The sequence below is a fragment of the Kwoniella shandongensis genome, chromosome 6 (assembly GCF_008629635.2).
Source record: "Kwoniella shandongensis chromosome 6, complete sequence".
Taxonomy (NCBI): Eukaryota; Fungi; Basidiomycota; class Tremellomycetes; order Tremellales; family Cryptococcaceae; genus Kwoniella; species Kwoniella shandongensis.
The window spans coordinates 372,336-399,107 of NC_089292.1; the positions used below are offsets into that span (position 1 = coordinate 372,336).

Sequence of the window (26,772 nt, forward strand, 5' to 3'; positions counted from 1 at the left end):
GTGGTTACGAGGTGCACAATCGTGGAAGGGGTGTATATCAAGCGCGATGTAAAGCTATTGGACTGAAGACGACACCCGGCATAGCTAACCGATTCGATCGTATATATACATAGCTGCAAATTATGGAATACTACAAAACACCGCATACTGACCCTTCTGTAAACCGAACTACTCGTCTTTATCTTTCCGTTCCTCTTCACTTTACTGCGCTACACTACCATCTAAGCTCGGGCGTTTTGAACGGCCGAAGTCTGAGCATGAGCCGATCCAGCACCCTGAACTGCTGAAGGGTGGTGGTGACCAGTGACAGCGGGGTGCTTGTTGTCGAGAAGGTCGAAGGCGGGTGATCGCCACTCCTTGCCAGTGTTGGCGAGGTCCTGAACCTTGAACAATCGCTTGGCGGTGGACTTCTCGGCGGAGTGAGTGAGGTCGGGGTTGAGCTGAGACTCTCGGTTGGTAACGATCTTGAAGGTACCGGTCTTGGCGTCGGCCTCGTGAGCCTTCTCCTGAGCGGTGGCCTTCTTCCTGCCGTAAAGGTCCTTAAGAGCCTGAGTTCGGGTAGTCTCGTCAGACTGTTTGGCCTCGTCGACCTAAAGGATTTCAAGGTTAGCTTCTCGGTCTACGAGACTCAGGAAGGTTTAAAGGGTGCACTTACTCGGTTTCTAACCTCGACCAATTGATCGTCGAGATGCTCCAAACTTATTCTCATCGCTTGTTGAACAGCGACAGTGATAGCCTTCTTGATGAGACCAGTAGCGGTGGCCTTGACGAACTTGTACAAGAGGTCGTGCTTGGTGTCTCGGAGCGAGAACTTCAAGGTGTCGATCTCAACGTTGACGTGGTTCACCTTGAACACGCTGTCTCTCCTGCCCTCGACGGTCTCGAGCTCGACGTCGACACTGATACCCTTGCCGGCAATAACAACGTCCGCGAGACCGTGGTCGGAAATCTTGGGCCAACCGGACTTTCTTCGGAAAGCGAAGGCGACGTCTCGGATGTCGGCTAGAGAGGGGTCGTCAATGATAGATCTAAAGGGACAACAAGGACCTCAACTTACCTTGGATCTGACTCAGCCCTGCTCGGAACTTGTGGTGGTGGGTGTCAAGGGTCCTGTTCACACCGGGGTAGGGGCTGAACTTGAAGGAGTTGTGGGCCTCGATGAGGATGACGTTGGGGAAGAGGTTCGGGCCACTCAGAATCAAATTTTCCACTACAATATCGATCTTATCGTCAGAGTACTCTGCACGAGGGATAGGGATGTATCCTGCAAAGAAAGAGGTCCGTTAGCAAGAGTACAGACTGATAGTCGATGAAGTGCCACAAATAGATCGAATGACAATTAAGGTTTGGCGCGTTACGTAATGGTTGATTTCACTCACCAACTTGGCTGATGAAAGCGGGCAAGAGAGTGGTTCGGATGTCTCCCCAAAGCTTGGGCTTGAATTGGAAGTCACCGTTCTCGTTGAAGAGCAAGTCCTTTGCGAGTCGCTTAATGTCCTCACCCAGCCTCCTGTTGAGGGGGTCATCGTTGAAGGAGACGAACCAAGACTGCAGCTCGTCGAAGAGGTGCTCCTGGTGACCCTTGTACTTGTCCTGGAAGAAGGACTTGCCTGAGTCCTTCAGCTGAGTAGCCTCTCGGTCCGAGTCCTCGTCGAGGATGTATCCAGGCTCAAGGAGGGCCCTGTGGGCGTAGTCGTTAAGTCGGGTGAACCAGTTTCGGAGCTCAGAGTCGTTCTGGACGTCAGAGTAGATCTGGTCGAGGGCATCGATGACACCATCGAGAGGCCTGTTGTTGGCGAATCGCTCGAGGAGAGTTCGGAACTTGAGGGTGGAGTCACCGACGTTGGGGTCGTCGGCAACGGCCTGGGCGGACTCGGTACCCTTTCGGGCAACGTGCTTGGCGTGACCTTGGTAGTTCTCGAGGGTGTCGAGGAGCCAAGACATGGCCTCCTGGTAGTCCTTGTGGCCCTGGCATTCAACAACGACCTAAACAAGAGGTTTCAGTCAGCAAGGAAGCGTACGAATGAGCGTTGAGCGACGCGAGACTCACCTTCTTGAGCCGGTAGATGAACTGGTCTCGTCGCTCCTCGGGAAGTTGCTCCTTGAGGAAGTTCTTGGTGTCCTGGACAGCGTTGGCAGCTCGCTCTCGGTGCTCGTCGGGGATCTTGTTCTTGAGGTCGTTGACCTTGCCTCGGGCCTGGTCCTTGGCTTGGTCTCGGTCGACATCGCGAGTGTTCTGGTCAGCCTCGTTGGCCTTCTGGTTGGCTCGACCGGCGATCTGGTCCTTCTGCTCAGAGTAAGAAGCGTTGGGGTCACGGGCACCGGCAACGTCCTGAGCGTGGGACTTGGCCTTCTCCTTGAGACCCTCCTTGCCACCATGAGCGTTGGCCTCTTGTCGGGCCTCGTTCTTGAGCTCCTCCTTCTTGTTCTGAGCCTCAGCCTTCTTCTGTTGGGCCTCGTCGTAAGCTTGTCCAGCAGATCGGGCATTGCCGTCGGTGTCAACAACCCTGGATCACTGTCAGCTATCATTTCGTGATGTTTGCAAGCGGTACACTCACTTGGCGTCTCGGGGGTCGTCCTTGGGGTTGTACCTCACTTGGCTACCATCGGGACCCTTGACCTGAACATCGGGGGTGTCGTTAGGTCCAAGCTTCTTGCCGTCGGCACCGATCCATTGGTGGGAAGGAGCCTCCTGGTCAACTCGGTCGAGCTGATCTTGGGTGGGTCGAGCCTTGTCGGCGGCCTTGGCAGCACCGGTAGCAAAGATGTCTCGGCCAACGATTCCGAAATCGTTGAGGAGCTTTCGGGCCTCGGAGTTGGTGACGAAAAGAGTGATGAGGACTCGGAGGTGGGCAGCGGCTGTAACAGGACAACGTTAATACTATTGTCGGTCTCATGGACGACTGCTTGCTCACCTTGTTGACCGTCGGCCTTGGCATCCTCCTTGGAGACGGGAACGACACCGGATTGCTTGCCTCTGGAGGCATCACCACCGTAAGAAGAGTAGACGGCATTTTGGAAGAGCTCATCGGCGTTCTTCTCATAAACCATTGTTCTAAGAGTCTCGATGATGTCTCTGAAGTCATCGACGAGGACTCGACCCTCGGGGGAGAGCTTGTTGAGTTCAACAGGGGAGTGGCCGACAGCGTATTCGAGAGCCTTGTCGATCTGGTGGTTGTCGGGCAATCGTCCATCTCTGAACGCCTCGATGACACCCCAAAGCTTCATCTTTCTTTGGACATCGGCCTCGAGCTCTTTGCCAGAAGCAGCAGAGGTCACGCCCATCTTCCCGGGGTGCTCAGAGATTTGTGTGTGGGTAGGTGCTACACTCATTGTGACTGTGGCCAATTGTCAGTATGCATGCCACAAGTCTTCGTGCAGGGTTCAGGTGCCACTCACAAAGTTCGTAATACTAAACTGTTTTGGTGGCAATGAGGCGACGATCAGCACGGACCTCTTTCGCGATCGATTTCTACGTTCGTGGCACACGAGGCTCGCGCCAGAATCTTAAACTTACAGATACAGTTGATAGTAGAGATAATAGTACGGATTGGCTTGGTTTGCTCGATTATATTGTTAAGAGCGATAGTTGAGAGAAAAAGGAGAGAAGAGATGAGTGTTACGTTGGAGTACCTCTTGTATTAGTACTATTCCAAACTCAGTTGGGTGGGGGGGGGGACTGATGGGTTGTAGGTGTGATATGACATCATTGCTCTTTTTTTCCCAAGTGTAGTATACGAGAATCTGGTCCATCACAGAAACAAACCGAAAACATCACGAGCGTCATACTTTAGAGATTCCCTTTGTGTCCCTTACCCTTTGAGGTAAATGGGAACTGTGGAATGAAATGCACAGTGCGGTGGATGGGGTGGTGTTAGGGTGGAACCATAACAGCTTTGACGATCTGTTAGGTTCAGGTTCGCAGCAAAGAGTAACGGTATCCACAAGAACACCCCATACAAACGCGACAGCCTATGACGTAGCCAACAAAGCCACTTTTGCATTTTGCCCGCCTCCTTTTACTGCTGTCGATTCGCATGGTGGCACTTCCTTTCTCAATTGCCTAAAAAGGGGTACACATTATTGCAATCGACGATGTCAATCATCATGCATCGCGCTTAGCACAGGTAGTCACGACATGGCAAGGGCAATCCATGCACCGAAAGTTGTTATCTGATCCCGGTAGTGCAAGCCACGCTACGCACTTCAATCCCCTTTGTAGGCACCCTGCCGCTTTGAATTCCAGCAATCACCGATCTATGAGATGACAGTACACCCCATCAACAACAAACAACAATCTACGTATCCTGGATCTACATGCCGTCATGAGCATCTTTCCCATTCATGTGATGAAACCGTGTACCCCTCTTTTAGCGTAAATTAAAGCGCGACCGAGGCACATGCAAGCAAGAGCCTTTTTTTTCTATTCCGGTGCCAGGCAATAACAAAGATGTTAATGTAACAGAAAACCTTGCGCAGTGCAATCTAATGATACCATCCATGGCAGTGTGATGATGATGATGTGTACAAAATCAAATCTATGATGCTATAGTGAGATTCGAATAAAACCCCGACCCGAACTACATGAAGTCATCATCTTCAAGGACATCGTCATAAGCCTCCGTGTCAATTCGGCTAGTAGGCTTCGCAGCTCCCAACTTGGGTTTGGCTGAGCCCTAAAAATAGAAGAATCAAATATCAGCATCAATCAATTCGTCGATGGATCCATCCGCACAGAGCGTCCACCTCCACCTCCACTTCTGACAAGCTCACCTTTTTCTTGCCGGACGCTTTGTCCCTCTCCTCCTGTTGTTTGGTGTTACCCAAAACACTCAAGGCAGACGAAATCTTTCTGGTCTGAACAGCTGTGAGAGTCTCGCACAAGTCCTTGGACAATTGTTCGACAAAGGCAGAGTACAAGGGGTTGGATTCATGCTTCTTGATGACAGCGGTGAAGATGTTTTTGGAAAGAATAGTGAAGTCGTTCTTTGATGATGGTCGAGATGAAAGGATAGACTTGAGCAGCTTTTCGGGGTCTGAATCGCTTTTATCAGCTTGTCAATGCACTCATTCATAGAAAATAGAGACTTACTCTCATCCAAGCCTGAAACACCCAAAAGATCCGCTGCAACGTCCAAATCGGCTTCCTGCTCTCTCTCACGAGCGAGTCGCCGCCTCTCTTGCTCGGTCATCGTGTCAATCAGGTCGTCGCCATCCTCGCCTCGTTCCCTCTACCATGAACCGCTCTATTAGCATGACTTCGTATGATGGCAGAGCACGAGTCCTTGAACTCACAGCCTCAGCAGCCAGTCTCTCCTTTTCGGCGAGCTTCTGCTTCAAGGTCATCTTCTTCTTGGCGGGAGCGGCATTGGTCGTTGAAGGTTTGGGCTTCTCGTCTTCGGAAACATCCCAGTCGTCCTGGTATCGAAGGAAGACTGTCAGTCAAGTGGACTTCAACAACGATACCCAAGTAATAGCTGGACCTACCTGGTCATCCTCCTCATCTTCACCAGCCCATTTCTTCGTGGCAACCTTTGGAGGAAGGGCAGCAACGGCAGGTGTGGAGGACCCAGAGTTGACAGGCTCGTCGTCGAGATCTATTCGGCCGACAAGAAAGGATGGGATGATCAGCTGTGTATCACTGTCGGGAAGCCTGTGCATGACCTACCCCAATCGTCGGACATGATGCGTTGCGTTCAGTAGTGATCTAGTTGGGAAAGTAGAAGCGTGTTGCAAGGTCTGTGATGCGCCTGACTTGATCTCGAGTGGCAATGAACGATAAGGATGTTGATGTGAATGCGACGATAAAAAGTCAGAAAACCGCGACAAACCCATTCATTGTTCTGTGCGGTAAGGTTGCATGTGGGAATTGATTTGGGTCTATTTTTGTTGACTTTATCCCAGAATTCACTCGTTACCTCCATCTTCTTGGTCCACCACTGTTTCAACGATAACTTAGTACTCGCTACTACCACAAGACACGCTTGGTGAACAGGTACGCAGCTCGAGGCGTTGTACACGGTTGTCTGCACTATGGCACATGCCCCGCATCCGCTCGCTACGTTCTTACAGGCTGCTGAAACCCCGTCAACTCGTGATGGTGTCCCAAAAGAGGTGGAAGACGATCTTCGGGTGGTAGGATGTATGTTGATACAGGAAGCAGGGGTTATGTTGAAGCTGTGAGTGGGAACGCAACCTTTTCTGCATTCCCATTCGCACGCTGAACACCCTCATTATAGACCGCAAAATACCATGGCGACAGCTCAAGTGCTTTTCCATCGATTCTACTACATGTCATCGCTGTGCTCTTTCGGAGTAAATGTGAGTTTGCGGCCCTCCAGTACAACGCATGTAAGCTTATCCAGTGATCGCATAGGACATTTCAATATCAGCTCTGTTCCTATCATCGAAGCTCTGCGAAACACCTATTCGACTCCGAGACTTGATCAACACCTACTTGTTCCTTCTCGCCCGAATACAACATCTTCTCAACCTTCCTTCCGACCAGTCATTCCGCATATCGAACCCCTCGACCGGCTGGCAGTCACACAATGGTGGCAGGGATAAAGGAAAAGCGAAAGAAGAGGATCCGGTCTGGGAAGGGTTCACCTTTGAGGTTCCTGGTTTCCATGATGAGGTTTTCTGGGATTGGAAGGATGTCATTACGGCTTCGGAGATGCAGATTCTCAAGAGGTTGGGATTCAATATGCAGGTAAATCAGCTGCGGCAATTAGTGTCCCCTTGCGATTATGGAGCTGAACCGACCATCACATAGGTCGATCTACCTTACAGCCATATGATAAATTATCTCAAGATATTGGACCTGGTCTTCGAAGATGAAGTAGCGCAAATGTGTTGGTCAATCCTCAACGATCTGTAAGCTACTTCGTTCAAGTGCAGTCCTTGTTACTGATACATACCGTCAGTCTCCTTACGCCGCTGTATGCGATCTATCCACCACACACTCTCGCTTGCGTTTCGATCCTCTTGGCCACCCGTCTACTCCGAATACCCCTTCCCGAAAACTGGTTCCTCCTCTTCGACGTCACGTTTGAAGAAATATGGCCATGTTGTGGCATTTTGATGCACCTATGGCATGATTGGGGCTTGGACAAACCTCGAGGAGCTGTGTCCTCTGGTATACCTGAAAAGGAGGAAGAAAAGAAAGCCAAAGAGAATAGATGGAGACGAGCGTGGGTCCTGGCGCAGGGGAGAAAGGCGGTCCGAAGATGGGTGGAGGAAAGAGAGAAGAGCGAGGCAAGATGAGCAGAGGTAGCGAAGTTTGAGAACATACCTTGCATCCGTTGTATACCCCCTTAACAGAGCCATGTATCCACTTAACGATCGGAGTGTATGAGTGTGGCAGCCATAGTAATTAGTTGCTGACCATAGCTGACGTGTGCGAGTGGGAAGGAGTTCGTGCCCTCCAACGCTTACTACGGTACACTCCATGATGGGACTCACGGACTTATATAGACCTCAGTGAGTCGCCAACTCGTTCTCTGTTACTTCTTCTTCTTCTCTTCGCCACCACCAAAGCCCAAGCTCTTCTTCAAGGCATCAACCCATAACTAGTTCTAATACTATCTTCGACTTCTTACGATGGGAGTGGCTATTCCTTGTCGCCTATATCTTCCCCTCGATGCAATATTTGGCTCGACATTGCACATCTGATCGCTCTTCCTTGTCTCTTACTTCTTTCCCATGATTCTCTTGATATAGCTCTTTCCGCCAGTCACCGTATAATTTAGGCAGCGTAGCACAACAACTATACTTCCAACCTTCTCCTGGCCGTAATCTTCCTCTGATACTATGCTTAGCATTCGGTCCTCGATGTCTCTTTCCTTCTTCGTGGTCTTCCTGACTGAATGAAACTATTACCTTTGCAGCTATTTGATCAAGGTTCACGACGGTCGACGCGACCCCCGGAATTGCCCAACCTCGATCTCCCATAAATCGCTCTGATTATGGCTACTGCCGGTGCGCTTGATGCTCTCATGAAGAATGATCAGCAGTTGATGGCTGCGTTCCTTCGTGGACTTCACCGATTCCTGGTCTACGCCTATAAAACAGCCCAGGGAATCTGGACTGATTCCCAGCTATCCGGTATTAACGAAGCCTATCAGTTCCTGATCGCGACCGTTCAGAGAAGGCACCTCGAGCCCTTTATCGATTACCTTCCTCATCCATCAGAGCCAACCTTACCTACAGTGGTCCTGCCTCCTGGATATTTCGAAACATACGAGACTATTGTGCAATCGTCAAATAAAGCAGTGAGCACTTTCGTATATACTGTCTCGAAAAGACACTGGCTGATCTTGTTAAACGCAGATGACACCACGCGCACGTCCACACTGACGTCGTACCACTCCCTGATCCATTCTCCTACAACCCAAGCAGCTGCTATTTCGTTTCCTGTCCGTTTGTTCGTTTCACTGCCTTATGACATTCTTTCTTCCATTCTGTGCCACCTAAGTTTCGTTTCCGGACATGAGATGTCTATTGTTCATTTTTGGCCTATCTACCTTTCATTTCACTCTCCATCCATTACCATTATGTGGTCGCAATCATAGTCTAGTGCTGTTATACTTACCAATCAGACACGCATTCTCTGTATATATTTCTAGCTCCTTGAACCGTTACAACGACAACTGCCACAAATCGCGTTGGGCTGTTCGGGATTTCCATTTTGATCCCGCTGCTCTCTTTGCTTTGCCTCGGTGACTTCTGTTCGTGGTCTCTAAACCAAGTCGACGTTTGATCTTGTTTTCAACTTTCCATCAGGTGCATAGCAATCTGAAAGCAGACCACATAAAGCAATCACGAGCAGTATCATGTCCGAGACGCCACCTCTCACTGACACTCATCCCCTTCCAGGGCGTGATCGTACACCTGAGCTCACCACGTAAGCTTTTTCTACCTTCCTCTTCCTTTCTTGTCTACCCTTGCTGACATCCTTTTCCTTTTGGTAGTAAACGTGAGAAACGTCACCGTGAAGACGATGAGGAAGATGACCGTGACAGGTCCGACAGGTCTCATCGACATCGTCGCGACGAAGGCGAACCCGACCGCGACCGTGAGCGCGAACGACGACATCGCCACCGACATCGTGAAGAGGAGACGGAGGAAGAACGACGAGAGCGTCATCGTAGACGTTACGAGGAAGAGACTGAGTCAGATCGTGAGGAGAGACGTAAGAGGAGGAGAGAACGTGAGATGAGGGATAGAGAGCGTGGTGGGAGAGATTATGATGATCGTCGTCGTGGCTCTAGGGACATATCCGTCGGACATCACTCAACTCATCGAGATAGGTCTAGAGAGTCGCACAGGTCGCATCGATCAAGAGACGTCGACATTCCCGCTATCAAAGAGATGACGAGGGAGGAGAAGGAAGCGGAGAGGGAGAGAAGAGACAGAGAGATGGCAGAAGAGAGAAGGGAAGCTGCCAGGAGGAGAGAGGAGCGTTTCGCCGAGGTAAGTAGGCAGAGTTTCGCCCTAAAACGCCCGCTGACAGACCACAGATGGACCGAGAACGTGTGCGTGATAGACGAATGAGAGACCCATCCCCTCCCAGACGTCGTCGTCCTTCTCCCAACTACGAAGGCGGACCCGCTCGTGATCCCGCGACTGCACTTCTCGATGAAGTGGACTCCGAGTCTCGCTCCGTGTTCGTTTCGCAATTGTCCGCAAAGATGACATCTAGGGATCTTGGCTTGTTCTTCGAGGATAAACTCGGTCGAGGCGCGGTGCGAGATGCCAGAGTGGTGACAGACAAAGTGTCAAGGAGGAGCAAAGGGTGAGTGCAAATGGAAGTGAGCTTTGCTGATAGTCAGTATCGGGTACGTCGAGTTGGATGCTGTTGAACTTGTCAACAGGGCTATTGTAGTGAGTTACCTGTCCTGAGTTCAAAGCCATGACTGACTCCCTTCGAAGCTCTCCGGCACTATCGTCATGGGCATTCCCATCAATATTATGCTTACCGAGGCCGAGCGAAACCGACAAGGACAAGCTGCTGCTTTGGCTAGGTGAGTCTATTTGCTGGTAGAGGAAGCTACTCGCTGACATGGCACAGCGCTCCTGGTGCAACCGGCGTGGTACGACCTCCCATCACGTTTGGTACCACCTTCCCCCCGCTCAGCACCGGTCTTGCCCTTCCACCAGGTGTTGACGCCGATGCACATCGAGACGCTGCTATTCCTTTCCACAGGCTTTTCATCTCGAACCTTGCGTTCTCTTTGACCGCCGACGATCTGCGACAAGTTTTCGAGCCTTTCGGAGAGATTGAGTTTGTGGACCTGCACATGGATTTCGTGAGTTTAATTATACGTAACTTCGCGCTGACAACGTAGTCTGGTATGCGAAAAGGCACAGCCTACGTCCAGTTTAAGGAGCTCCGAGCTGCACAAATGGCACTTGACGCAATGGCTAACTTTGATCTTGCCGGTCGACCAAGTGAGTCATCCCAATTTGATTTTGGCTGACAATTCCAGTTCGTGTACAGACCGTGCAAGACCGAGCATACGTCGCCACCGAGCAGATTGAAGAAACTGGCGGCTATGGGACACGATTGGATGCGAACCAACGACAACAGCTTATGTACAAGCTTGCCAGGACCGAGCCGAATGTCAACTTGGCTTTATCTGCGCCGAAGCCTGTCGTGCAGTGAGTCTTTTGCATATGGTATTAAGAATCAAAGCTGACTTCTTTGAATCCGCAGATCGAAATCCCCGTCAATGAACCCCACACCTTACATTATCGTCAGCAATATGTTCAACCCTGAAGAGTGAGTAGCTCCGACTGATTAGCCTCTCAATGCCGCTGACACGAATTACAGGGAGACTGAGCGTAACTGGGATCTCGATCTCGCAGAGGACGTCAAAGGTGAAGTCGAGGGCAAATATGGCAAAGTCCAACGCATCAAGGTCGACAAGATGTCTGCGGTGAGTTTCACACTCTCGGATATGCGTGAACGTACTGAACAAGCGCTCTATTGCAGGGCGAGGTGTACATCGAGTTCGCAGAAATTGATGGCGCTACTCAGGCTATCAAGGGTCTCAATGGACGATTCTTCGGAGGTAGACAGCTCCAAGCTACCTACATATCTGAGGCGTTGTTCAAGGCGCACTTGTAATCACTTTCATCCCATCTCTGTTTCGTTTACTGTCACTCCTTTTTCTTAATGAACAGGTCATCAACTCCCGATTGGTACGGTGATTGTTCGTTCTGCAAGAAGAAAAATTGATGACAGGCGAGTCTCTCGTTTCTCCCTTTGTTTCGATTCTGGTATATAGGTGTTTGTGTGATCGAATTGACTATTATGCATGTGATATCCGTCATATTGGTCTCCGGGTGCATGCCGCGATGAGGTTGTCGCAATGGTACCAGTGGAGGAAAGTGGAGTAGGGATTACCATTTGCCACCATCCGCACACCCGCGTTCTGCCGGCAACTCGTTCGTTCGTTCGCTCGTAGATCACATTCAATTCAATTGAATTCACACATAACCGCTGTTCTCCCCTCTTAACTTTTGTCCACGTTTGTCTGGCCTCTATTGCTTCTTTTATCTCGTCTCGTCATCGAAGCATACCGAATTGGAGGATACCAAAACGGACCATACCCCCTGATATTCATCAAAGCTCAAATCTCATCATTATGGTCCTCGGTCGACTTGCTCATTATGCGTTTGACGCCTTGGCTCTATCTACAATCATAGCAGGTGTCAAGAAGACTACAGGCTTTACGTGAGTATCTGTGTCTCAGTGCGAATGTTACATTGTGTTTCTGAACGAATGAGGCCTTTTTGGAAGGGGTTTTGATGAGAATCGTTTGTCACGCGACGCTGACACCAGTTCTTCTCCCTCTCATCCCTCGCTGAAAACCGTCCTTCCCTTCGCCCATTTGGTCGGTCATCGATCAACATTCTCTCACTCACTCGTGTTTCCCTCCCCCCGAAAACTCGCATATCCACACCTCTACCTACCACCCACAGCCCGGCTACCGACCTCATCCCTGACTCTTCAATCAAGTCCATCACCGACTCTTATCTCGGTGCGGGCGAGACAATCTTCCAGATCGTTGCGGGACAAGCGGTGACGAGTCAGTATTTCAAGAGGTCCTAGATCAGTCGTGGAATAAGCACGAAGTGGGCGGGGGAAGTGGACTTGTTGATATACAGGATACAGGAGTTGGGATCTGGTCAGATGGGCTAGCTACAGACGATTTGTGGGATTGGTCAGGATGGTGAAGATTGGGGAGGTATAAAGTGGAGCTTGATGAGCATAGGTCACAAGTTCGGAGAGTTGAGAAGGTAATGGAATACACCGGGGTCTATCAGATCAACTAGTCGTTGGAACCCCTACGAAACAGGGTGGAAACACATGTACAGTATTCATCGCATACACTCTATGATCCAGGACGACTTCTCAACGCTGATTAACCCTAAAATGCCGAACAAAACTGATAAAGGAAAACAAATCAAAGTGTCCTTCTAGATCCTCCCCTTCACCTCGCTCACTCCTTCTCAGCATCCCTCCGTATCAGACAACACTGCTCTCATACCCGCCCGCTTACTCCTTCTCGACCACGGTATGACTCGTCACGTAGACCTGTGTCGGTCCGGTCGGTCTCGTATCGCCAGTCTGGAACGGACTCGTAAAATGCTGTACGACCGTTGGTAACGCTGGCATCCTGCTCATTCTCGCCATCTTACTCTTATCCGCTACCTCCGCAAAAGGTATTCCCTCCTCCACTTGGGTCTTCCCACTCCCACTCGAAGGCGGCGTGAGTGACATCTCGAAGTTTTCGTCTTCCCCATCGCGATTGGTATAGTTGGCTGAGAACAGACCAGCCGCCATGGTTTCGTGTCCTACATTAAGACGTTCACCGAGCTCATAGAATTGTTTGGCAGAATATCCTTCGGGAAGTGGTCGTTTGAATGGGACCATAGGATGGAAAGTTTCTTCGTTTGAAGGAGGCAACGATTCAGAAGACATGTTTCGTGGGAGAAGGACCTGCAAGGCATTACTTCAAATTTCAGCATTCTGGACTCTTTGGCGCGCTGCTATGAGATGGATCGGGGGAATGGGCACTTACAACGACGGAAAGGACGGTCGCTGAGAAGAGACCGAATTGACCACAAAGGAAGAGCACGTCGGGCCAGAAAGCGGTCGAGTTGATCTTCTTCTCCTTGGTGAATCCATCGGCGGAAAGTATAATCTGCTCGAGTGGACAAATGATCAGATCGAATCAGCTCACTTCTCTAATACACAGGTTTCGCGCCACTCACAAAGCAGATACTGTAAACGATACGACAGACAGTACGAATCTGGTTTATCTCGGCGAAGAAATACAATCGTTCGAGAACTTCGAATGTCGCTCCTTGTCGCTTGACTGTACGAAGGAATGATGGGAAGATAACACACAAAACGACCGATGCTACGGCGAGCCTGTGACGACGAGTTTTCGATAAATCAGTTTCCGTACCGAGTGTTCTGAGACGCAGAGACAACACTCACAAGATACTCATGCAGGATCCGATGAGGAAGAGATAACATCTCATAATGTCCAAATTGTGAGTCTCGATGTGGACTGATCCTAACAATAGCGCAAAGGCAGAGACGAAGAGTGCTACCCAGATCTTGAAGAAGCCCGAACCGATCCAGGAGGTTTTGGGTCCACCAGGGGTCCGAATGGACTTTATCAAGTATCCCCAGTATAGGAACTAAGACGTGGAAGGTCCAGGTCAATGAACGGTTACCCGCAGAAAGCCAAAGGTTTGTTATGTGTGGCTTGATCACTGCTCGTACCTACCTCTTCAAGATGAACACCTTGTAAGAAACCCCAACCGGCCGACATGACATAGAGTCCTATGCGCCACAATCTCTGATGTCCCTCTGACCACAATTGCCAAGGCGAAACGATCGTCTTATTAATCTGCGGGATGAATACCCAATACTACAACACAACGAACTTTCCATTCAGCGACGAGGTCTCAACATCTTCAAGTCGTTGGTGCTCACCTCGGAATAGATGACATGTACGTTTATCCATGTGTATACTAGGAAACATATTACCGACCAGAAGAGGATATGACACATCACCGCTCGGAACCAATCGTCTCTAGAGTAGAGCATGCATCTGCGGGAGAGTACAGAAAGTGAGATTATCAATTCCTCAACGATGGACGTCACGGGTGGCACTCACCTGAATCGATCGAAATGCCATATGTGCCAGATCATGAACAGTAGTCCGGTGGTAGCTGACAAAGCTGAGAACGTCAATGCTGCCGGGCTGGAAAAGCGGCATAAGTACTGCCCAGGCTTGTTGATAGTGATGTGTGAACTCACGTTGTCATCTTGGAGACGGAGAGTGCGGTGAGGTGATACTAACGTTCTGGTAGTTACGCGCTGCAGTACCCAAGGTGTGTGATGTCGAAAGTATCTGTCCAATTTCCGGGGGATGAAAGTACCTGGGTTAGTGAAGCAGTGATAGCGATGTGTACAATTCGTAAAGTCTGGGTAGGATTGTATTGAGACAAATCTTCCTTTCTTCTTTGACCCAGATATACACTATTATATCTTCGTTCTCCACGAAATGGTGTCAACAACTCCTCCATCCCTTACCCCTTGAGATGGCATCCTGTCCTTTGGGAAATGCGAGATCCTACGCCACCACAGACCGCTCTCGTCCGTCCATCTCTGGCTCCACAGCAATCTTCAAACCATCCCTTTGGGTCTAAAGCCTTTGCATTTGACAGCTTGAAAAAGGGGAAAGGAAGATAGGGTAGTGTTATGGGGAGTGATTGACAGACGATGTGGTTGTGGATAAAGGATTGAGATGTTGTCCTTCAATCAATAGCTTTCCCCTAAGTTGCCCTTTCATCAACGGAGTGTTTTCGCGTATGCGAGAACGGTACACTACAAAGGGGAAGCATCTGTAACATCATTCTGGCGGCCAGATAAGGAGCCGGAACGGTGATGATCACGTTTCTATATCGAAGAAAGATTGGGTGAGAGTGAGCAGTGAGATGAGGGGACGGTGATGAGTTTGTATGTAATCGAGCACATGTGTGGAAGGACATGTGTCCCTTCCAATCAGCATTCTTATCACAGCATGGAAGGGGGGAAATGGGACTTCGGACTCAATTTCAATGACCTTGTGGATGTATGCCCGGACCCTGCATTTCAAAAGGATCTCACTCACACTCACTTACGCACGGACCCTCCGTCAAAGGCGGACTCCTTTGGAAGCACGCCTCAGCTCTTGGAAGGCTCACTTCGCCCCGAATGTTCTGAGCGTTCTTACGTGGAATCATATGGCTCAGCGTCTCAATCTTGGAAGACCAGACACGTCACTCACTTGGACCATGAGCAGCAGACAACTTGAGAAGTAGTGCTTGAGGAGGAGTGGGGGATGGCACCAGGTTCACCTGGCCAAAGGAACAGTAAGCACGAGAATCACTGTCGTTTCTCCCCTAGACATGCATGCGGCACAGCAGATCCAGTGCGTGTGGGAGGAAGACCACGGAAGGATTGTATGCGATTCTTCTTTTGAGGTTCCTGAACACGGAGAAGTGGGGAGGACCGTGCGCTCGCCGTTGATGGTCTTCCCATTGTTTGTTCCCTGGGATTCATGAACCCTGTATAGAACATTGCGCATACACATACATACACACACACACACACACACACACACACTCCAGTCCATCGATGCATGAACACACAGATATACTGTCCACATCCAGCCACAGAATGCCCAGTTATAGTGGCGCCTATCGACCCTTCCACATACACGTGCCACTCCGTGTTGTGCCTGTACCAGATTTTTCTGCGCCTGGGACTGACCCTTCCACATCAACTTCTCATCACTCATCTACATCGTTATATTTGGAGATAGCTACGGATGCAATTGTAAGGAATCGAAATACAACAAATAATAATACCGATAATGCAGCCTTGAATAGGCAATCGAATGCGAAGAAGAAAGAAAATCTATATAGAGAGAGAAGAGGGAAAAGTCTTAAAGTGTCCGTCACATGTCATGATGATCGTAAAAGTATTGCCCGTCTTGTTTTTTTTTAAGAGTTTGAAGATACACAGCACCCACGTTAGTACCCTCCAGGACCCGTCTGGTCGGCTTCTCGTCTTCGTCCTGGTCCAACCCCATTATCGCTAGTCATCCTCCTCCCTCCTGATCGTAATCTTCTCCGTCCTTCTGGTTGTGCGCCTTCGCCGACATCATCCCCACTACCTGATCTATTCCGTCTTTCTCTTCGCATAAACGCTAGATATTTGGCGAAACCGTGTTGCGTGGGTGGTTGTGCTTGCGTTTGGTCGGAAACAGGATGACTCGTACCGATCGCTGAAGCTGGTGGCGAAGGCGTGGGTGGGGTGCTTGGGTTTACCGGCGCGGAAGCAAGCGGTTGTGGATTATTGAAGTCTGCAAAAACGGATCAGCTATGTGACACAGCGACTATCTCTGAGACTCAACTCACCCTTTCGGCACAGTGGACAACTCGAAGCCACTTGTAACAGCCTGCAATTAGGGGAAGTGTATCTTCTTGTCAGCCAAGACATATTTTGCCCAATTGTACACGAACACGACTCACCAAGGATCTATGCAGACTTTATGATACACATGTTCCTTCTCACAAGGCAACACTCTCAGATCTTCTCCTTCCTCGAAATCCAACAAACAAATCGGACACTGCTGATCCTGCTCCTCCGTCTCCAGCTCCGCCTCTCGTTCCGTTACCATCGGTTCAGAGTGAGCCAATGTTGACGGTCTAGTTTCGTCCAGCGCGCTCGAACTAGCCTTCGATGTCGAAGCCGTCCTCGATCGACCGCCGTTATCGTACAGGCTCGATTTTCTGTCCCCAGCCACAGCCCCGTAATACAATGTCTCCTCTCCATCTGGATCGTGAGGCCGGACAGAACGTCTGTACCTGTCCGCCGGAGTTATCCCCGCCTCAGCTTCGCTATCCCGCCTGTCCTCCAACGAGATACCCTCCAGATTATTCTCCGAAGACAAGCGCTTCGGCGGACTGTTGATACCCCCTCCTCCTCGTCTATTGTTTCTGTTGAATTTGATGACGGGGAAAGTATCCAACATTGCTTGCGCCAGACCTCCAGCCGTGCTTTGCGGTCCTTGTGCATTATCGCTCTGCCGTCGACCATACCGTTCGGGATGTAACATTGCTCTCCTTCCACCCATCACGAGCATCAGTATGAACATGGTCGACACGACTCCCGTGATAGTATAAAGTACGACCATAGGTGCGGATGTTTTCTTGTTACCTGATCCGGAACCAGATCCAGAGGGTGTAGCATTGGGGATGTTAGTGGCCGTCGCTTGCCCAGTCGAGTTCCGAGCGGTAAGCGTGCCGATAAGGTAGTTCTTGGTCGCAGGAGGATTGCCGATGAGGGAGTTATTGACATCGGCTCCGCTACAACAGGTGTCAACAAGCACTCGTTGAAGCGAGGATGGAGTTCCGACTTACGAGATATTGAGCAAGGTGCCGTTGTAGTTGTCAAACGTATTGTTGGTGTGGAAATATTGGTTATCAATCACTCTGCATCGGTCTGTCAGCTATCCAGACGGTCATAGTATCTCGTCGGTTTGGCTCACCTCGCGACCTGCACTGTCTTCGTCGCGAAGACGTCTAACGGTTTTTCAAAGTCTGTGATGTACTCGGGGTTGAGGAGGCAGGATGTCGAGTGTATCGTATACAAAAGCTGTTACGTCCAATCAGCATTACAGAGTGGTGTAGCCGAGCCACACAAGAGCGACAAGGACTTACCGCTGATACAGCACCCCGATCTCTGGCCAGTGTGAAGATGTCTGTCGCACCGAACACCGATCAGCCTTACTCCGACGAATTGGCTATAATGAATTAAGAGTCGTGACCATTATTACTCACCCCACTCTTCACTCGCTGTCGTTTCGTTCAAATCGCAGCTAATGAACGCTATCCACGGTGTCGATGTTGTTAAGTTTTGACCCATTGTTGACTCTGAGAAGTGGACCAGAGCTCCCGCTGTCTGTCCTCCTGTTGGCACGTCCGCCTGAAGCTGAAATGAGCTGTGCAACACAAAAATCACTCTGATCAGCGCCGTTCCTGTCCCTTCAAACGTTCACTAGGATCATATCAGCATGAGCTAGAACCTCCACTTACACTCCACCACTGTACACTCCAGCAGGATCCGTCCATGATATAGCGATCGTCGACGAATCCGTTAAGTTCAATCCCGACGTATCGTTGATCGGTAAAGCGGGGATATAAGCGCGAGCAGGCAGTGAGGAAAAGATGAATGTCGCTATCGCCGGTATGAGAAGGATTGATCGGAGCGTGGGTCGAGAATGATGGTAGCTAAACATGGTGATTGATTGTCTCGATGAAGGAGGCTGGCGTTGTCTGACAAGGTAGCCTCACCGACGGCACCTGCCAAATGGGTAGGGGATCTCAGATCCAGATCCGATAACCAAATACAGTCTATGCGTCCGATCGATGTACTTTGACAGGTAGAGGTATGGACGATAAGACGTAAGACGTATGGATTGAGGTCTTGAGGACACGATGAAAGGTAGGACGAATGGCTTCGATGCTGCGATTACTGTTATTTTGGGATCGACCGAGCTTGATGATTTAAGCGGGAAACGACGTGTGTTTTTTTGGTCACCTGAAAGAAGAAAGACACAAAGGATTGCAATGCTTCCCTCTGTATCGTCGTATCACTGCTGTTGGTTTCGTTATACCGGGATCTGATGATGTTGGTCGTCGTTATCGTTGAGTGTGAAGAGAAGAGAGAAGGCCGAGAGAGCGAGAATAGAATAGAATTTCAGATTGATTGATTGATTGCCGGTGCTGCTGACTTTACTTCCATTGTGAAAGTGAGGAACACAGCTTAAGAGACTGCGAATTCTAATTGTTTAACGCCGTGCCTGATATCACTCTGATTACGGGACCATCCTGGTTCATGATGGAATCAAAACACTGGTACCATCATCATCGTCGACTGAATAGACATTTTCTGCCTTTCCCTCTAACACGTTCATGAACCGACCGGAAGCATAGATGCTCTTGATCAACAATGCATTGAGAGGTCTACCGTACCCCGCTTGTCGACCCACCTCGCACGGTTGGCTGTCAAGACCGATCACCAGAGGGTTTGGCACCACGAGGACAGTACGCGGTGAACCGTTTCGGATATTGTTCTGTGGATCAGACGAATTTTCGGTGGCTTCGTTGAAGGCTGTTCATCAAGCGAAGGGTGAGTGGACTCAGGAGGCAGTAATACTGGAAGATTAATCCGACTCGCTCAGATCTATGGTCCTCTATCGATGTCGTTGTACCGGCTGAGAAAGAGATAGGACGAGGGGGTAAACATGTCCATAAGCAGCAGGACAAGTATACACGTATGTTACTGTAATATCCTACGGTAACCCGTCGGAAAGCTGACGTCTCAGCTGTAGCTGCACTACGTCTCTACGCCGAAATGAACGACCTCCCCACTCATTCTGTACCGACTACAGGTATAAAGACCTTCACACCTCCTGAGAAATTCAACACCCCATCTTCATCCCACATTCTTCTCACAGCTTCATTTGGGCACATCATTCCTGTCAAACTGCTCAACCTCTTTCCGCCCGAGCATAGACTCAATGTCCACCCTTCGCTCTTGCCAAGATGGAGAGGTGCAGCGCCCGTACAGTGGACGATAGCAGAGGGTGATGAGAAGACAGGCGTTAGCGTTCAGAGGTTGGAGAGATTTGGGAAGGGTATCGATTCGGGTGATATAGTAGGAAGAGTGGACAATGTCGTGCGTATCCCTCACATACCATGGTACAGGCTGTGAGTGTGGAAAGGCATCATGCTGATCATTCACTTCACAGGTGGTTCCAACTGCCGCAACCTACGATACGCTGTTGCCGCACCTGGCGAATCTGGGCGGTGAGCTACTGGTAGACGTCCTGAGACGGCTCAAAGATGGCACCGTGAGTCGCAAGCTTGACTACTTGAAGGGCCTAGGTCTAATGACTGCGGTCACGCGAAGGCTACTTTCGTGCCGCAAGACGAGACACAAGTCACACTCGCACCGAAAATCACCCATGATATGGCTCGAGTCAAGTGGTCAGAGCAATCAGCCGTGGGGATCGACCACTGGCACAGAGCTATACATCATCAAGTGAGCTCTGCATGCAAGGCTAACTGGCGCTGTCGCTGATTCGACGTGCTCGCTCAGTATCCCGTTTGGACGACAGTGTTGGACGTTCCAACGCAGCTAATCGATGTCCGCCCAATTCCATCCTCCGAACTTCCTGATTCGCTCTCACAAGAGCGTGAGGGACTACAGCCAGGTACCGCTATCCTTCACAAATCAGGCAAGGTGAGAAGGCTATTTGTATATTGCGCTAAGGACAGCTGGCTGGAAGTGATTGAGCTCCAAACGGCAGGCAAGAAGGTATTAGGAGTGAAGGACTGGTGGAATGGACTGGCCAAGGGAGTGAGAGATAGTGGTAGATTGCAGCTGCGATAAACGTAAACGCAACGCAACGCATCATTAGGCGTCATAGAGAAGCAAGCATGCATATGATATCGCCTCGGTAACCCCGCCGCACGCCGTGATCCAGCTACTACACGTGGTTGTTCTATCAGGGTTTATGGTTTCCCCGCGCGGGGAAGGGAGCGCGTGAGTGTGATGATCGCATGACTCACTGGAATTTACAGTAGACACTCACAAGACACTACTCTTTGTTCAAGCGGTCCAGCACAACCGACGGGGTTGGGATAGACACAAACAGTTCAATCCTCATCTTCATTGCTCAGATTCACACGACAAAGATCAGCATTGTATCCAACTGTAGTCGACACCGCCACGATCATGCTGATCGCGATGATCAACGCACGGATCTTCAAAACCACCGCTAAACCCATCAATCTGAAACCTACCAAACTATCTCGGCCCGCTATACTTTACACCAACATGTAAACAAGTGGAACACACGATCCAATTCGCCACATGCTTACCCTCTCTTGATCAAAAGTCTCACTTACACTCCTTGATCGAAGAACAAATCAGAAACCTTCCACTCTTAGCCATTCCCTCCCATCGAATCGAATCATAAATCCAATCTCGTAGTACACCACACGCGCTTACGCGGACACAGACATCGACACGATTGGTCATCATTGTGAGGGTTACTGTTACGACCACTCCACCTGCACGTCACTTCGAATCGTTGGTCAGCGACCATTCGATATTTGATCTATCTAACAAGTCTTTCAGAGTACGACAAGATATCCGGTTGACAACGAGTGCCCCTAGTATTTCCCTTGATCACGTTTTGGCTGTCAGAGACAGCCTCGATCCCCATATTGTCACCCAGTCATCATGAGCGGATCACCAAACGCGTCGGGTCGTTCTCGGGGCTCTCGCGATACTTCCAATACCCCCGACCACACCGATGTCAGACCTAACTACAGCTCGATCATCCGACAATCCCCACTGGCAGACCTTTCCTCCCTGCCCACCATCTTCCCTACTCCTATCGCAAATCTCGTCACAGCCGTCGCGACGTCCACGCGATTATCTCTTCGAATGGCCGCCTTCCTCATCGAAGCGATGCTCGAAACGTCTCAGTATTCCACGCGGATGTCTTTAGGATATACGAGGAGATTATTGATAACTGCAATCTCCTCGGCCCGTCGCGTTTATCTCATGACCAACGCGGCAAGGGACGGTGACCTTCTCGGTCTAATCACCGGCGGTACAAGTGGTGGCGCTGGGGGTGAAATGACAGTTTCAGGCGATGGTTACAAATCCACTCCAGCCACGACCGACGCGTTCTTGCAGGTTCTTGACAAGTATACCAATCTTGGAATCTACGTCATACATCACACTTTCACCATGGCCGAGCTCTTCGCGATGTCAGGATTCTTCCTCACAGCCAATGCGGTACAGTCCGTCCATTATGCGGCACAAGAAAGTGTCGCGCTCTTCGACAGTCTGTTCGGTTCGAACGAGTCAAGCAGAGCTTTGTCGGCGATTATCACTATGGTGAGAAAGGAGGTGTTAGAGGATGAGAGATGTCGGGATAGGGGGAAGATTGCGAGTTTGGCAGGGTTGACAAAAGCAATGACTGCTTTCGCATGTCTCCAAGCGGCGACATGGAAGAGGACATCGGAAAGACTGAAAATGAAAGTGTGAGTGGACCATCAACGGTCAACTTCGGATCTGTGATCTTTGCTGACGTACCTCGCTCTGGTTAGGCTGTATGACTGCACCGTCCTCGCCGAGCAAGAAGAATCGTACACCTCAAACACCTCAACTTCACCTCCTGCCGTCTCGCCCGCTGTTACATCAAACCCACAGCCCCTGGCAGTCCCGTTCCATTTCGAGAATGGCGCAGTTGGCGGACCGGGTCCCTCCACCATGAGCTCCAGGCAAAGACGCACCTCGAACTCGTTCGAGCTAGCTGAGGCCAACAAGCGACTTTGGACGCACGTCCAGTCATCTTCGGCGGCTTCGAGCCCCCCGTCTAGTCGGTCACAAACTCGCAAAAATAGCGCGGATATATGGGACGTGGAAGATCTCGAAGATCTGGTTGGCGAATCAGGTGACGAGTTGTACGACGGACCTCCAGACGAAGCCGCTCGGGAGCAGCATCGCATCAAGAGGAGACGAGAATCAACTTTGGAAATCACTGATGAGCTGACGGAATCGACGATTGTTACTCAGATGTTGGAGCGGGTGCATGCCGATGGGAGGAGGTATACCTCGCCATTCATCCCTCGTCACCGTTCTTTGGCGGATGTTGGCGTAGCAGTCATGGACGATGACGATGAGGAGCCCGAGGTGGTGGTACGAACCACTACTACGACACCTAGGCGACAATCACTATCGTCGGTCTTTTCAGCTTCGGACGATGAGAACGACTGGATCGAGGTTGATCGACTTCTTGATGAGAGTCAAGAAGAAAACGCCGGCGCCATGATACCCTCTGCGCCTAATGGTTCATCAGTTGCAGTACGGTCTTACCGCGATGCGATCGAACATCCTCAGGAGAACGCGGATCGGATTCAGCTTGTACTTAAGACCATGACGAACAAGCTTCTGCAACGGAAGAGGACTGTCCGTCATGTACTGCGAGACGATGTTTCGAATGCGAGCAGTTCAGAAGAGACTGTCATTCCTCATAAACCCTCGACGGAGCGGTTGGGCGGCGTGCGGCCCGACGTTCGGAATATCGATTGGCGACCTCCATCGTCCTCCGACGTACCACCTACTACTCCTCCCAAGGCACTGGCTTCTCCCGAGGGCGATAGCAATCAGATCGCATCAAGGAAAACGGCGAGTAGCCCTCCCATCTCTAGGCGTCATGGCAAGAAGCCATCGACGAACAACCCTGTAACCAAGCTCAAATCCACAACTCGATCACTCTCAAAGGCGAGACAAGGGTCACGAACACCAAGTCCTTCGTCAAGTGACCGAACGACACCTCACGCTAGTCCTGCACCTGTGACTATCCCCACTAGAGGAGAAACTAATCCACTCGCATCGAAAGGAGTCCGAGCACCGCCACCCTCTCCACTCAATTCAATGATACTTCGATCTCCTGCGGCGACCACTAGGGAACAGCCCGCACCTCGCCGTGGATCCGGGACTAAGCATGATACACAACCAACATTCCGTCCTACACACCGATCAAGACCCTCGCTCGCGACGGTTCGCGAAGCGACGCATCTGAGCTCGAGTAGGATCCAAGCGGCTTCTGCGAGAATGATGCCGGAGAGAGGGGAGGCGACGCCGGATAACTTGTTCCCACATGAATCGTTGGTTAGGAATATACACCGTTTCATGAGGTATTCCAGTGCAGCGTACGGCGTGAGTGCTGTCTATTCAACCTGCCTGGACATAGACACTAAGATGCTGACCGCGCTTCGATCTGCAGCAAAACTTTCTGCGGATTCTTGGGCTGGGATCGAGCGAGTTCATGTTCCCCAGTACGGGGAAACATCACGCGAATAGCTGGGCCTTTGTAAGTCTTTGCAGTCAAATAAGTACGTCAGTGCTGACTCTATTACAGGCGCAACATACCAATATCCCAATCGACTGCTTGTTACTCTCTTCGTTTACGGAATCATCCGCGACTCTGATACAGCAAGAAGCCCCACCTCTCGTCCATTACGTAGCTGTGGAGCATGATCTCAAAGCGATCGTCCTGTAAGTTTAGCTTCATTGCCTCAGTAGGTGAGGAGAAGCTGACAACCTTATCAGGACTTGTCGAGGCACTCTGGGTCTCTCCGATGTGCTTGTCGACCTGACATGCGAGTACCAGGCGATTGATGTTGCCGGCGGTGATTCTGATGGATCTTACTATGTCCATGGCGGTATGTGGCAATCGGCACGAAAATTGACCGTCAAGCAAAGTACGGTGCATCAAACTCTGGTCGATGCCTTGACGAAATACCCGACCTATGGTCTAATCCTAGCTGGACATTCGCTTGGCGGAGGTGTCGCCGCACTCCTATCGATATTGTGTTCTATGCCAGCGAACGCTTTCCTCGAAGAGAACTTGTCAAGACCACGACCTGTCGCTCACCCTCGACTCACGACGCCCTTCGTGACGAATTTCACATCTGGCTTACCACCCGGTCGTCCCATACACTGTTATGCTTATGGACCTCCAGCCGTCGCTTCGCCCGACCTAGCTCGATACACACAAGGGCTGATCACCAGCGTGATACAAGATGTGGATGTGGTTCCGACTCTCAGTTTAGGTGGGATGAAAGATTTCAAGAACGTTGCATTGACTTTGAGTGAGGAAGGTAATGTGGCGGAGGAGATTGTAGGTCGGGTGATAGGGATATACAAACGGAAATTCGAGTTTCAGAAAGATGGTCAGAGTCCTAGCTCCGGCGGAGCAGGTGGGGGAGGGATGAACATGGATATGCCAACGGATGAAGAGGTTTTGAGCGATTGGATGGTCTCGTTGATCAAGACTATGAGAGCCGATATGGACAATGACAAGCTCTTACCGCCTGGGATGGTCTATATCATGGTGAGTGGCTGCTCGGTCAGACTGCTTTTCGAAAGGTTTGGCGACTGACATGGGACGTCGGTTGTTCAGGAACATTTCGACGTCTTCGTGACAGATGATGAAGAGTCACAAGGCAGTGGAGGACGAATGCCAAAGGAGAAAAAAGTGGTGCATAAGCAGGCTCACAGAGTGGTGAGTGGGCATATACCCACCACGTATCCACAGGCAAGCTAATGCTCAATCAGATCTTGCGGCAATGTGATTCTGTCGAGGAGAGGTTCCGTGAACGTAAGTGGGCCGTTGGGCTTTTGGGAAACTCTTGTCAACACCGACTAACTTTAGCTGTTTGATGGGTTAGCTGTCTTCTCAAAGACGATGTTGCAAAACCACTTGCCATCGCAGTACGAACGATCGACGCAGTTGTTATACGAAGGCTCAGGACATGGCAAGTGGTAAGATAGTCAGTGGGAGAGGAAGGGTTATAGATTGTTGTTTCGTACTTGCATGAGGTTGTATATGACATAGCATGGTAGTGTAGTAGTATGGTATGGCACTAGTGTCTGTATCGGATCATCGAGGGGGTCGATGAATCTGTGCAATCAACGAGATACAGTGGTTCGATTCGTCGGTCTCTTCGGGTGTGGGAGTGTAAGCTCGTTCACCAAAGCTCGGCGCACGAGTACCGCAATCGAGGATAATCAAGGACAAGCAATCGATCATACTGCTTGATAGCGCATTTCACCGTCGACCGCCAAAAGTGACGCTCTACGCCTGCGCTATCGCGCTGAGCTATTGCGCCAAATCCACTTGTTCAGGGAACCAGCCCCATCTCCTAAGATCGACCTTCTCCCCTCCATTCCCCATCAACGTCTCAACTTCTACGCCTTCTTGTTCTAATCGTTCTTTCTGACGAGCGACGCCGAGTCCGAGATCGCCCCGTGGGGAGATTAGTCCTTTTGAATTTACGACGCGCTGCGATGCGAAGCGTAGCGCAGCGAAGCGTAGCGCAGAGTAGAGTGACGGAAAGGAGAGAGCAATGAATCTTGGTCAGTATCTTCTAGAGAGGTATAGGAGTATTTTTCGGTCGACTCGTTCGCCAGGGGTGTAAAGTGATGTTCTGGAGCCTGGCGAACAAGGGATAGTGTGTGTGGGGGGACCCATGCCGCTAGCTCACCTGCCATGGTATGTCGGTATGGGGTGGTAATGCTTTCAGGGCGTTTCCAACGTGTCTAACCGATTGTTACAAGCGATGAGCAAAATGTTACACTGTTCTGGGAATCTGCGTAGTCTGAAGTGGATTTGTCCGAACTTACCTAGAATAAGTAGGATATCCAGCCAACTTTGCAATATGACCTGTACGATGCGATCTCCTCAGCTCACCAACGTTACCTTCCCGCTTCTTCATTTGCCGTTCGTTCTGCCCGCAAGACTCGCAATGGATACTCACCATAGCTCGTCACCTGGCCATGAGGGATCAGACGAGCAATCTCATACGTCTTCGCGGTGAGGTCGGCAATGTCGCTCATAGCGTGGTGCGTGTGCTGACACGATTATGCGAGGTTGATTGAGAATAGGATTCCAAGTTTGAATCTGCTCTCTACGCTTCTTTTTTCGGTTGGCTGTCCTCCAGTCTCTTGGCTCTTCGCTATGCCTGCTTGCTTGCTTGTGTATGAACCTTGATGCAGATAGGAATAACAGTGTTGTTGCATGCTTGTCGTTGTCGTTGTCGGTGGAG

General features: G+C 50.5%; 11 protein-coding genes across 11 annotated transcripts; 6 read left to right on the forward strand and 5 right to left on the reverse strand.

The window, feature by feature from the left end:
* Positions 1-221: 221 nt before the first annotated feature.
* On the reverse strand, positions 222-3,333 carry CI109_103456 (uncharacterized protein; the record flags this gene model as incomplete). Its single annotated transcript, XM_032005786.1, has 7 exons — positions 222-590; positions 656-1,002; positions 1,058-1,264; positions 1,380-1,986; positions 2,051-2,507; positions 2,559-2,859; positions 2,916-3,333. 7 exons carry the CDS (start codon positions 3,331-3,333, stop codon positions 222-224), a joined length of 2,706 nt encoding a protein of 901 aa, XP_031860033.1.
* A 1,247-nt stretch (positions 3,334-4,580) lies between these two features.
* CI109_103457 (uncharacterized protein) lies at positions 4,581-5,684 on the reverse strand (the record flags this gene model as incomplete). The annotated part of the gene is made up of 6 exons (XM_032005785.1): positions 4,581-4,676; positions 4,774-5,036; positions 5,093-5,231; positions 5,296-5,418; positions 5,488-5,597; positions 5,669-5,684. 6 exons carry the CDS (start codon positions 5,682-5,684, stop codon positions 4,581-4,583), a joined length of 747 nt encoding a protein of 248 aa, XP_031860032.1.
* Positions 5,685-6,033: 349 nt separating this feature from the next.
* On the forward strand, positions 6,034-7,266 carry CI109_103458 (uncharacterized protein; the record flags this gene model as incomplete). The annotated part of the gene is made up of 5 exons (XM_032005784.1): positions 6,034-6,179; positions 6,240-6,321; positions 6,377-6,712; positions 6,776-6,876; positions 6,927-7,266. The coding sequence occupies 5 exons, from the start codon at positions 6,034-6,036 to the stop codon at positions 7,264-7,266; spliced, it is 1,005 nt and encodes a 334-aa protein (XP_031860031.1).
* Positions 7,267-7,967: 701 nt separating this feature from the next.
* Positions 7,968-8,358, forward strand: CI109_103459 (uncharacterized protein; the record flags this gene model as incomplete). The annotated part of the gene is made up of 2 exons (XM_032005783.1): positions 7,968-8,273; positions 8,332-8,358. The coding sequence occupies 2 exons, from the start codon at positions 7,968-7,970 to the stop codon at positions 8,356-8,358; spliced, it is 333 nt and encodes a 110-aa protein (XP_031860030.1).
* Positions 8,359-8,834: 476 nt separating this feature from the next.
* CI109_103460 (uncharacterized protein) lies at positions 8,835-11,131 on the forward strand (the record flags this gene model as incomplete). Its single annotated transcript, XM_065967297.1, has 11 exons — positions 8,835-8,905; positions 8,973-9,474; positions 9,522-9,796; positions 9,876-9,885; positions 9,934-10,025; positions 10,073-10,310; positions 10,366-10,452; positions 10,502-10,662; positions 10,718-10,783; positions 10,835-10,940; positions 10,997-11,131. The coding sequence occupies 11 exons, from the start codon at positions 8,835-8,837 to the stop codon at positions 11,129-11,131; spliced, it is 1,743 nt and encodes a 580-aa protein (XP_065823369.1).
* Positions 11,132-11,651: 520 nt separating this feature from the next.
* CI109_103461 (uncharacterized protein) lies at positions 11,652-12,118 on the forward strand (the record flags this gene model as incomplete). Its single annotated transcript, XM_032005781.1, has 2 exons — positions 11,652-11,740; positions 11,989-12,118. 2 exons carry the CDS (start codon positions 11,652-11,654, stop codon positions 12,116-12,118), a joined length of 219 nt encoding a protein of 72 aa, XP_031860028.1.
* A 447-nt stretch (positions 12,119-12,565) lies between these two features.
* CI109_103462 (uncharacterized protein) lies at positions 12,566-14,352 on the reverse strand (the record flags this gene model as incomplete). Its single annotated transcript, XM_032005780.1, has 8 exons — positions 12,566-13,009; positions 13,092-13,214; positions 13,285-13,444; positions 13,514-13,719; positions 13,809-13,952; positions 14,018-14,135; positions 14,202-14,288; positions 14,345-14,352. 8 exons carry the CDS (start codon positions 14,350-14,352, stop codon positions 12,566-12,568), a joined length of 1,290 nt encoding a protein of 429 aa, XP_031860027.1.
* A 1,752-nt stretch (positions 14,353-16,104) lies between these two features.
* CI109_103463 (uncharacterized protein) lies at positions 16,105-18,374 on the reverse strand (the record flags this gene model as incomplete). The annotated part of the gene is made up of 8 exons (XM_032005779.1): positions 16,105-16,436; positions 16,492-16,532; positions 16,606-17,442; positions 17,497-17,568; positions 17,625-17,731; positions 17,797-17,837; positions 17,917-18,077; positions 18,172-18,374. 8 exons carry the CDS (start codon positions 18,372-18,374, stop codon positions 16,105-16,107), a joined length of 1,794 nt encoding a protein of 597 aa, XP_031860026.1.
* A 697-nt stretch (positions 18,375-19,071) lies between these two features.
* On the forward strand, positions 19,072-20,533 carry CI109_103464 (methionyl-tRNA formyltransferase; the record flags this gene model as incomplete). Its single annotated transcript, XM_032005778.1, has 6 exons — positions 19,072-19,267; positions 19,320-19,412; positions 19,470-19,816; positions 19,890-19,991; positions 20,051-20,182; positions 20,240-20,533. The coding sequence occupies 6 exons, from the start codon at positions 19,072-19,074 to the stop codon at positions 20,531-20,533; spliced, it is 1,164 nt and encodes a 387-aa protein (XP_031860025.1).
* Positions 20,534-21,388: 855 nt separating this feature from the next.
* On the forward strand, positions 21,389-25,493 carry CI109_103465 (uncharacterized protein; the record flags this gene model as incomplete). The annotated part of the gene is made up of 8 exons (XM_065967298.1): positions 21,389-22,200; positions 22,267-23,881; positions 23,949-24,035; positions 24,084-24,220; positions 24,275-25,058; positions 25,128-25,229; positions 25,283-25,325; positions 25,396-25,493. The coding sequence occupies 8 exons, from the start codon at positions 21,389-21,391 to the stop codon at positions 25,491-25,493; spliced, it is 3,678 nt and encodes a 1,225-aa protein (XP_065823370.1).
* Positions 25,494-25,826: 333 nt separating this feature from the next.
* On the reverse strand, positions 25,827-26,563 carry CI109_103466 (uncharacterized protein; the record flags this gene model as incomplete). The annotated part of the gene is made up of 4 exons (XM_032005776.1): positions 25,827-26,009; positions 26,212-26,266; positions 26,351-26,390; positions 26,485-26,563. The coding sequence occupies 4 exons, from the start codon at positions 26,561-26,563 to the stop codon at positions 25,827-25,829; spliced, it is 357 nt and encodes a 118-aa protein (XP_031860023.1).
* Positions 26,564-26,772: the final 209 nt, after the last annotated feature.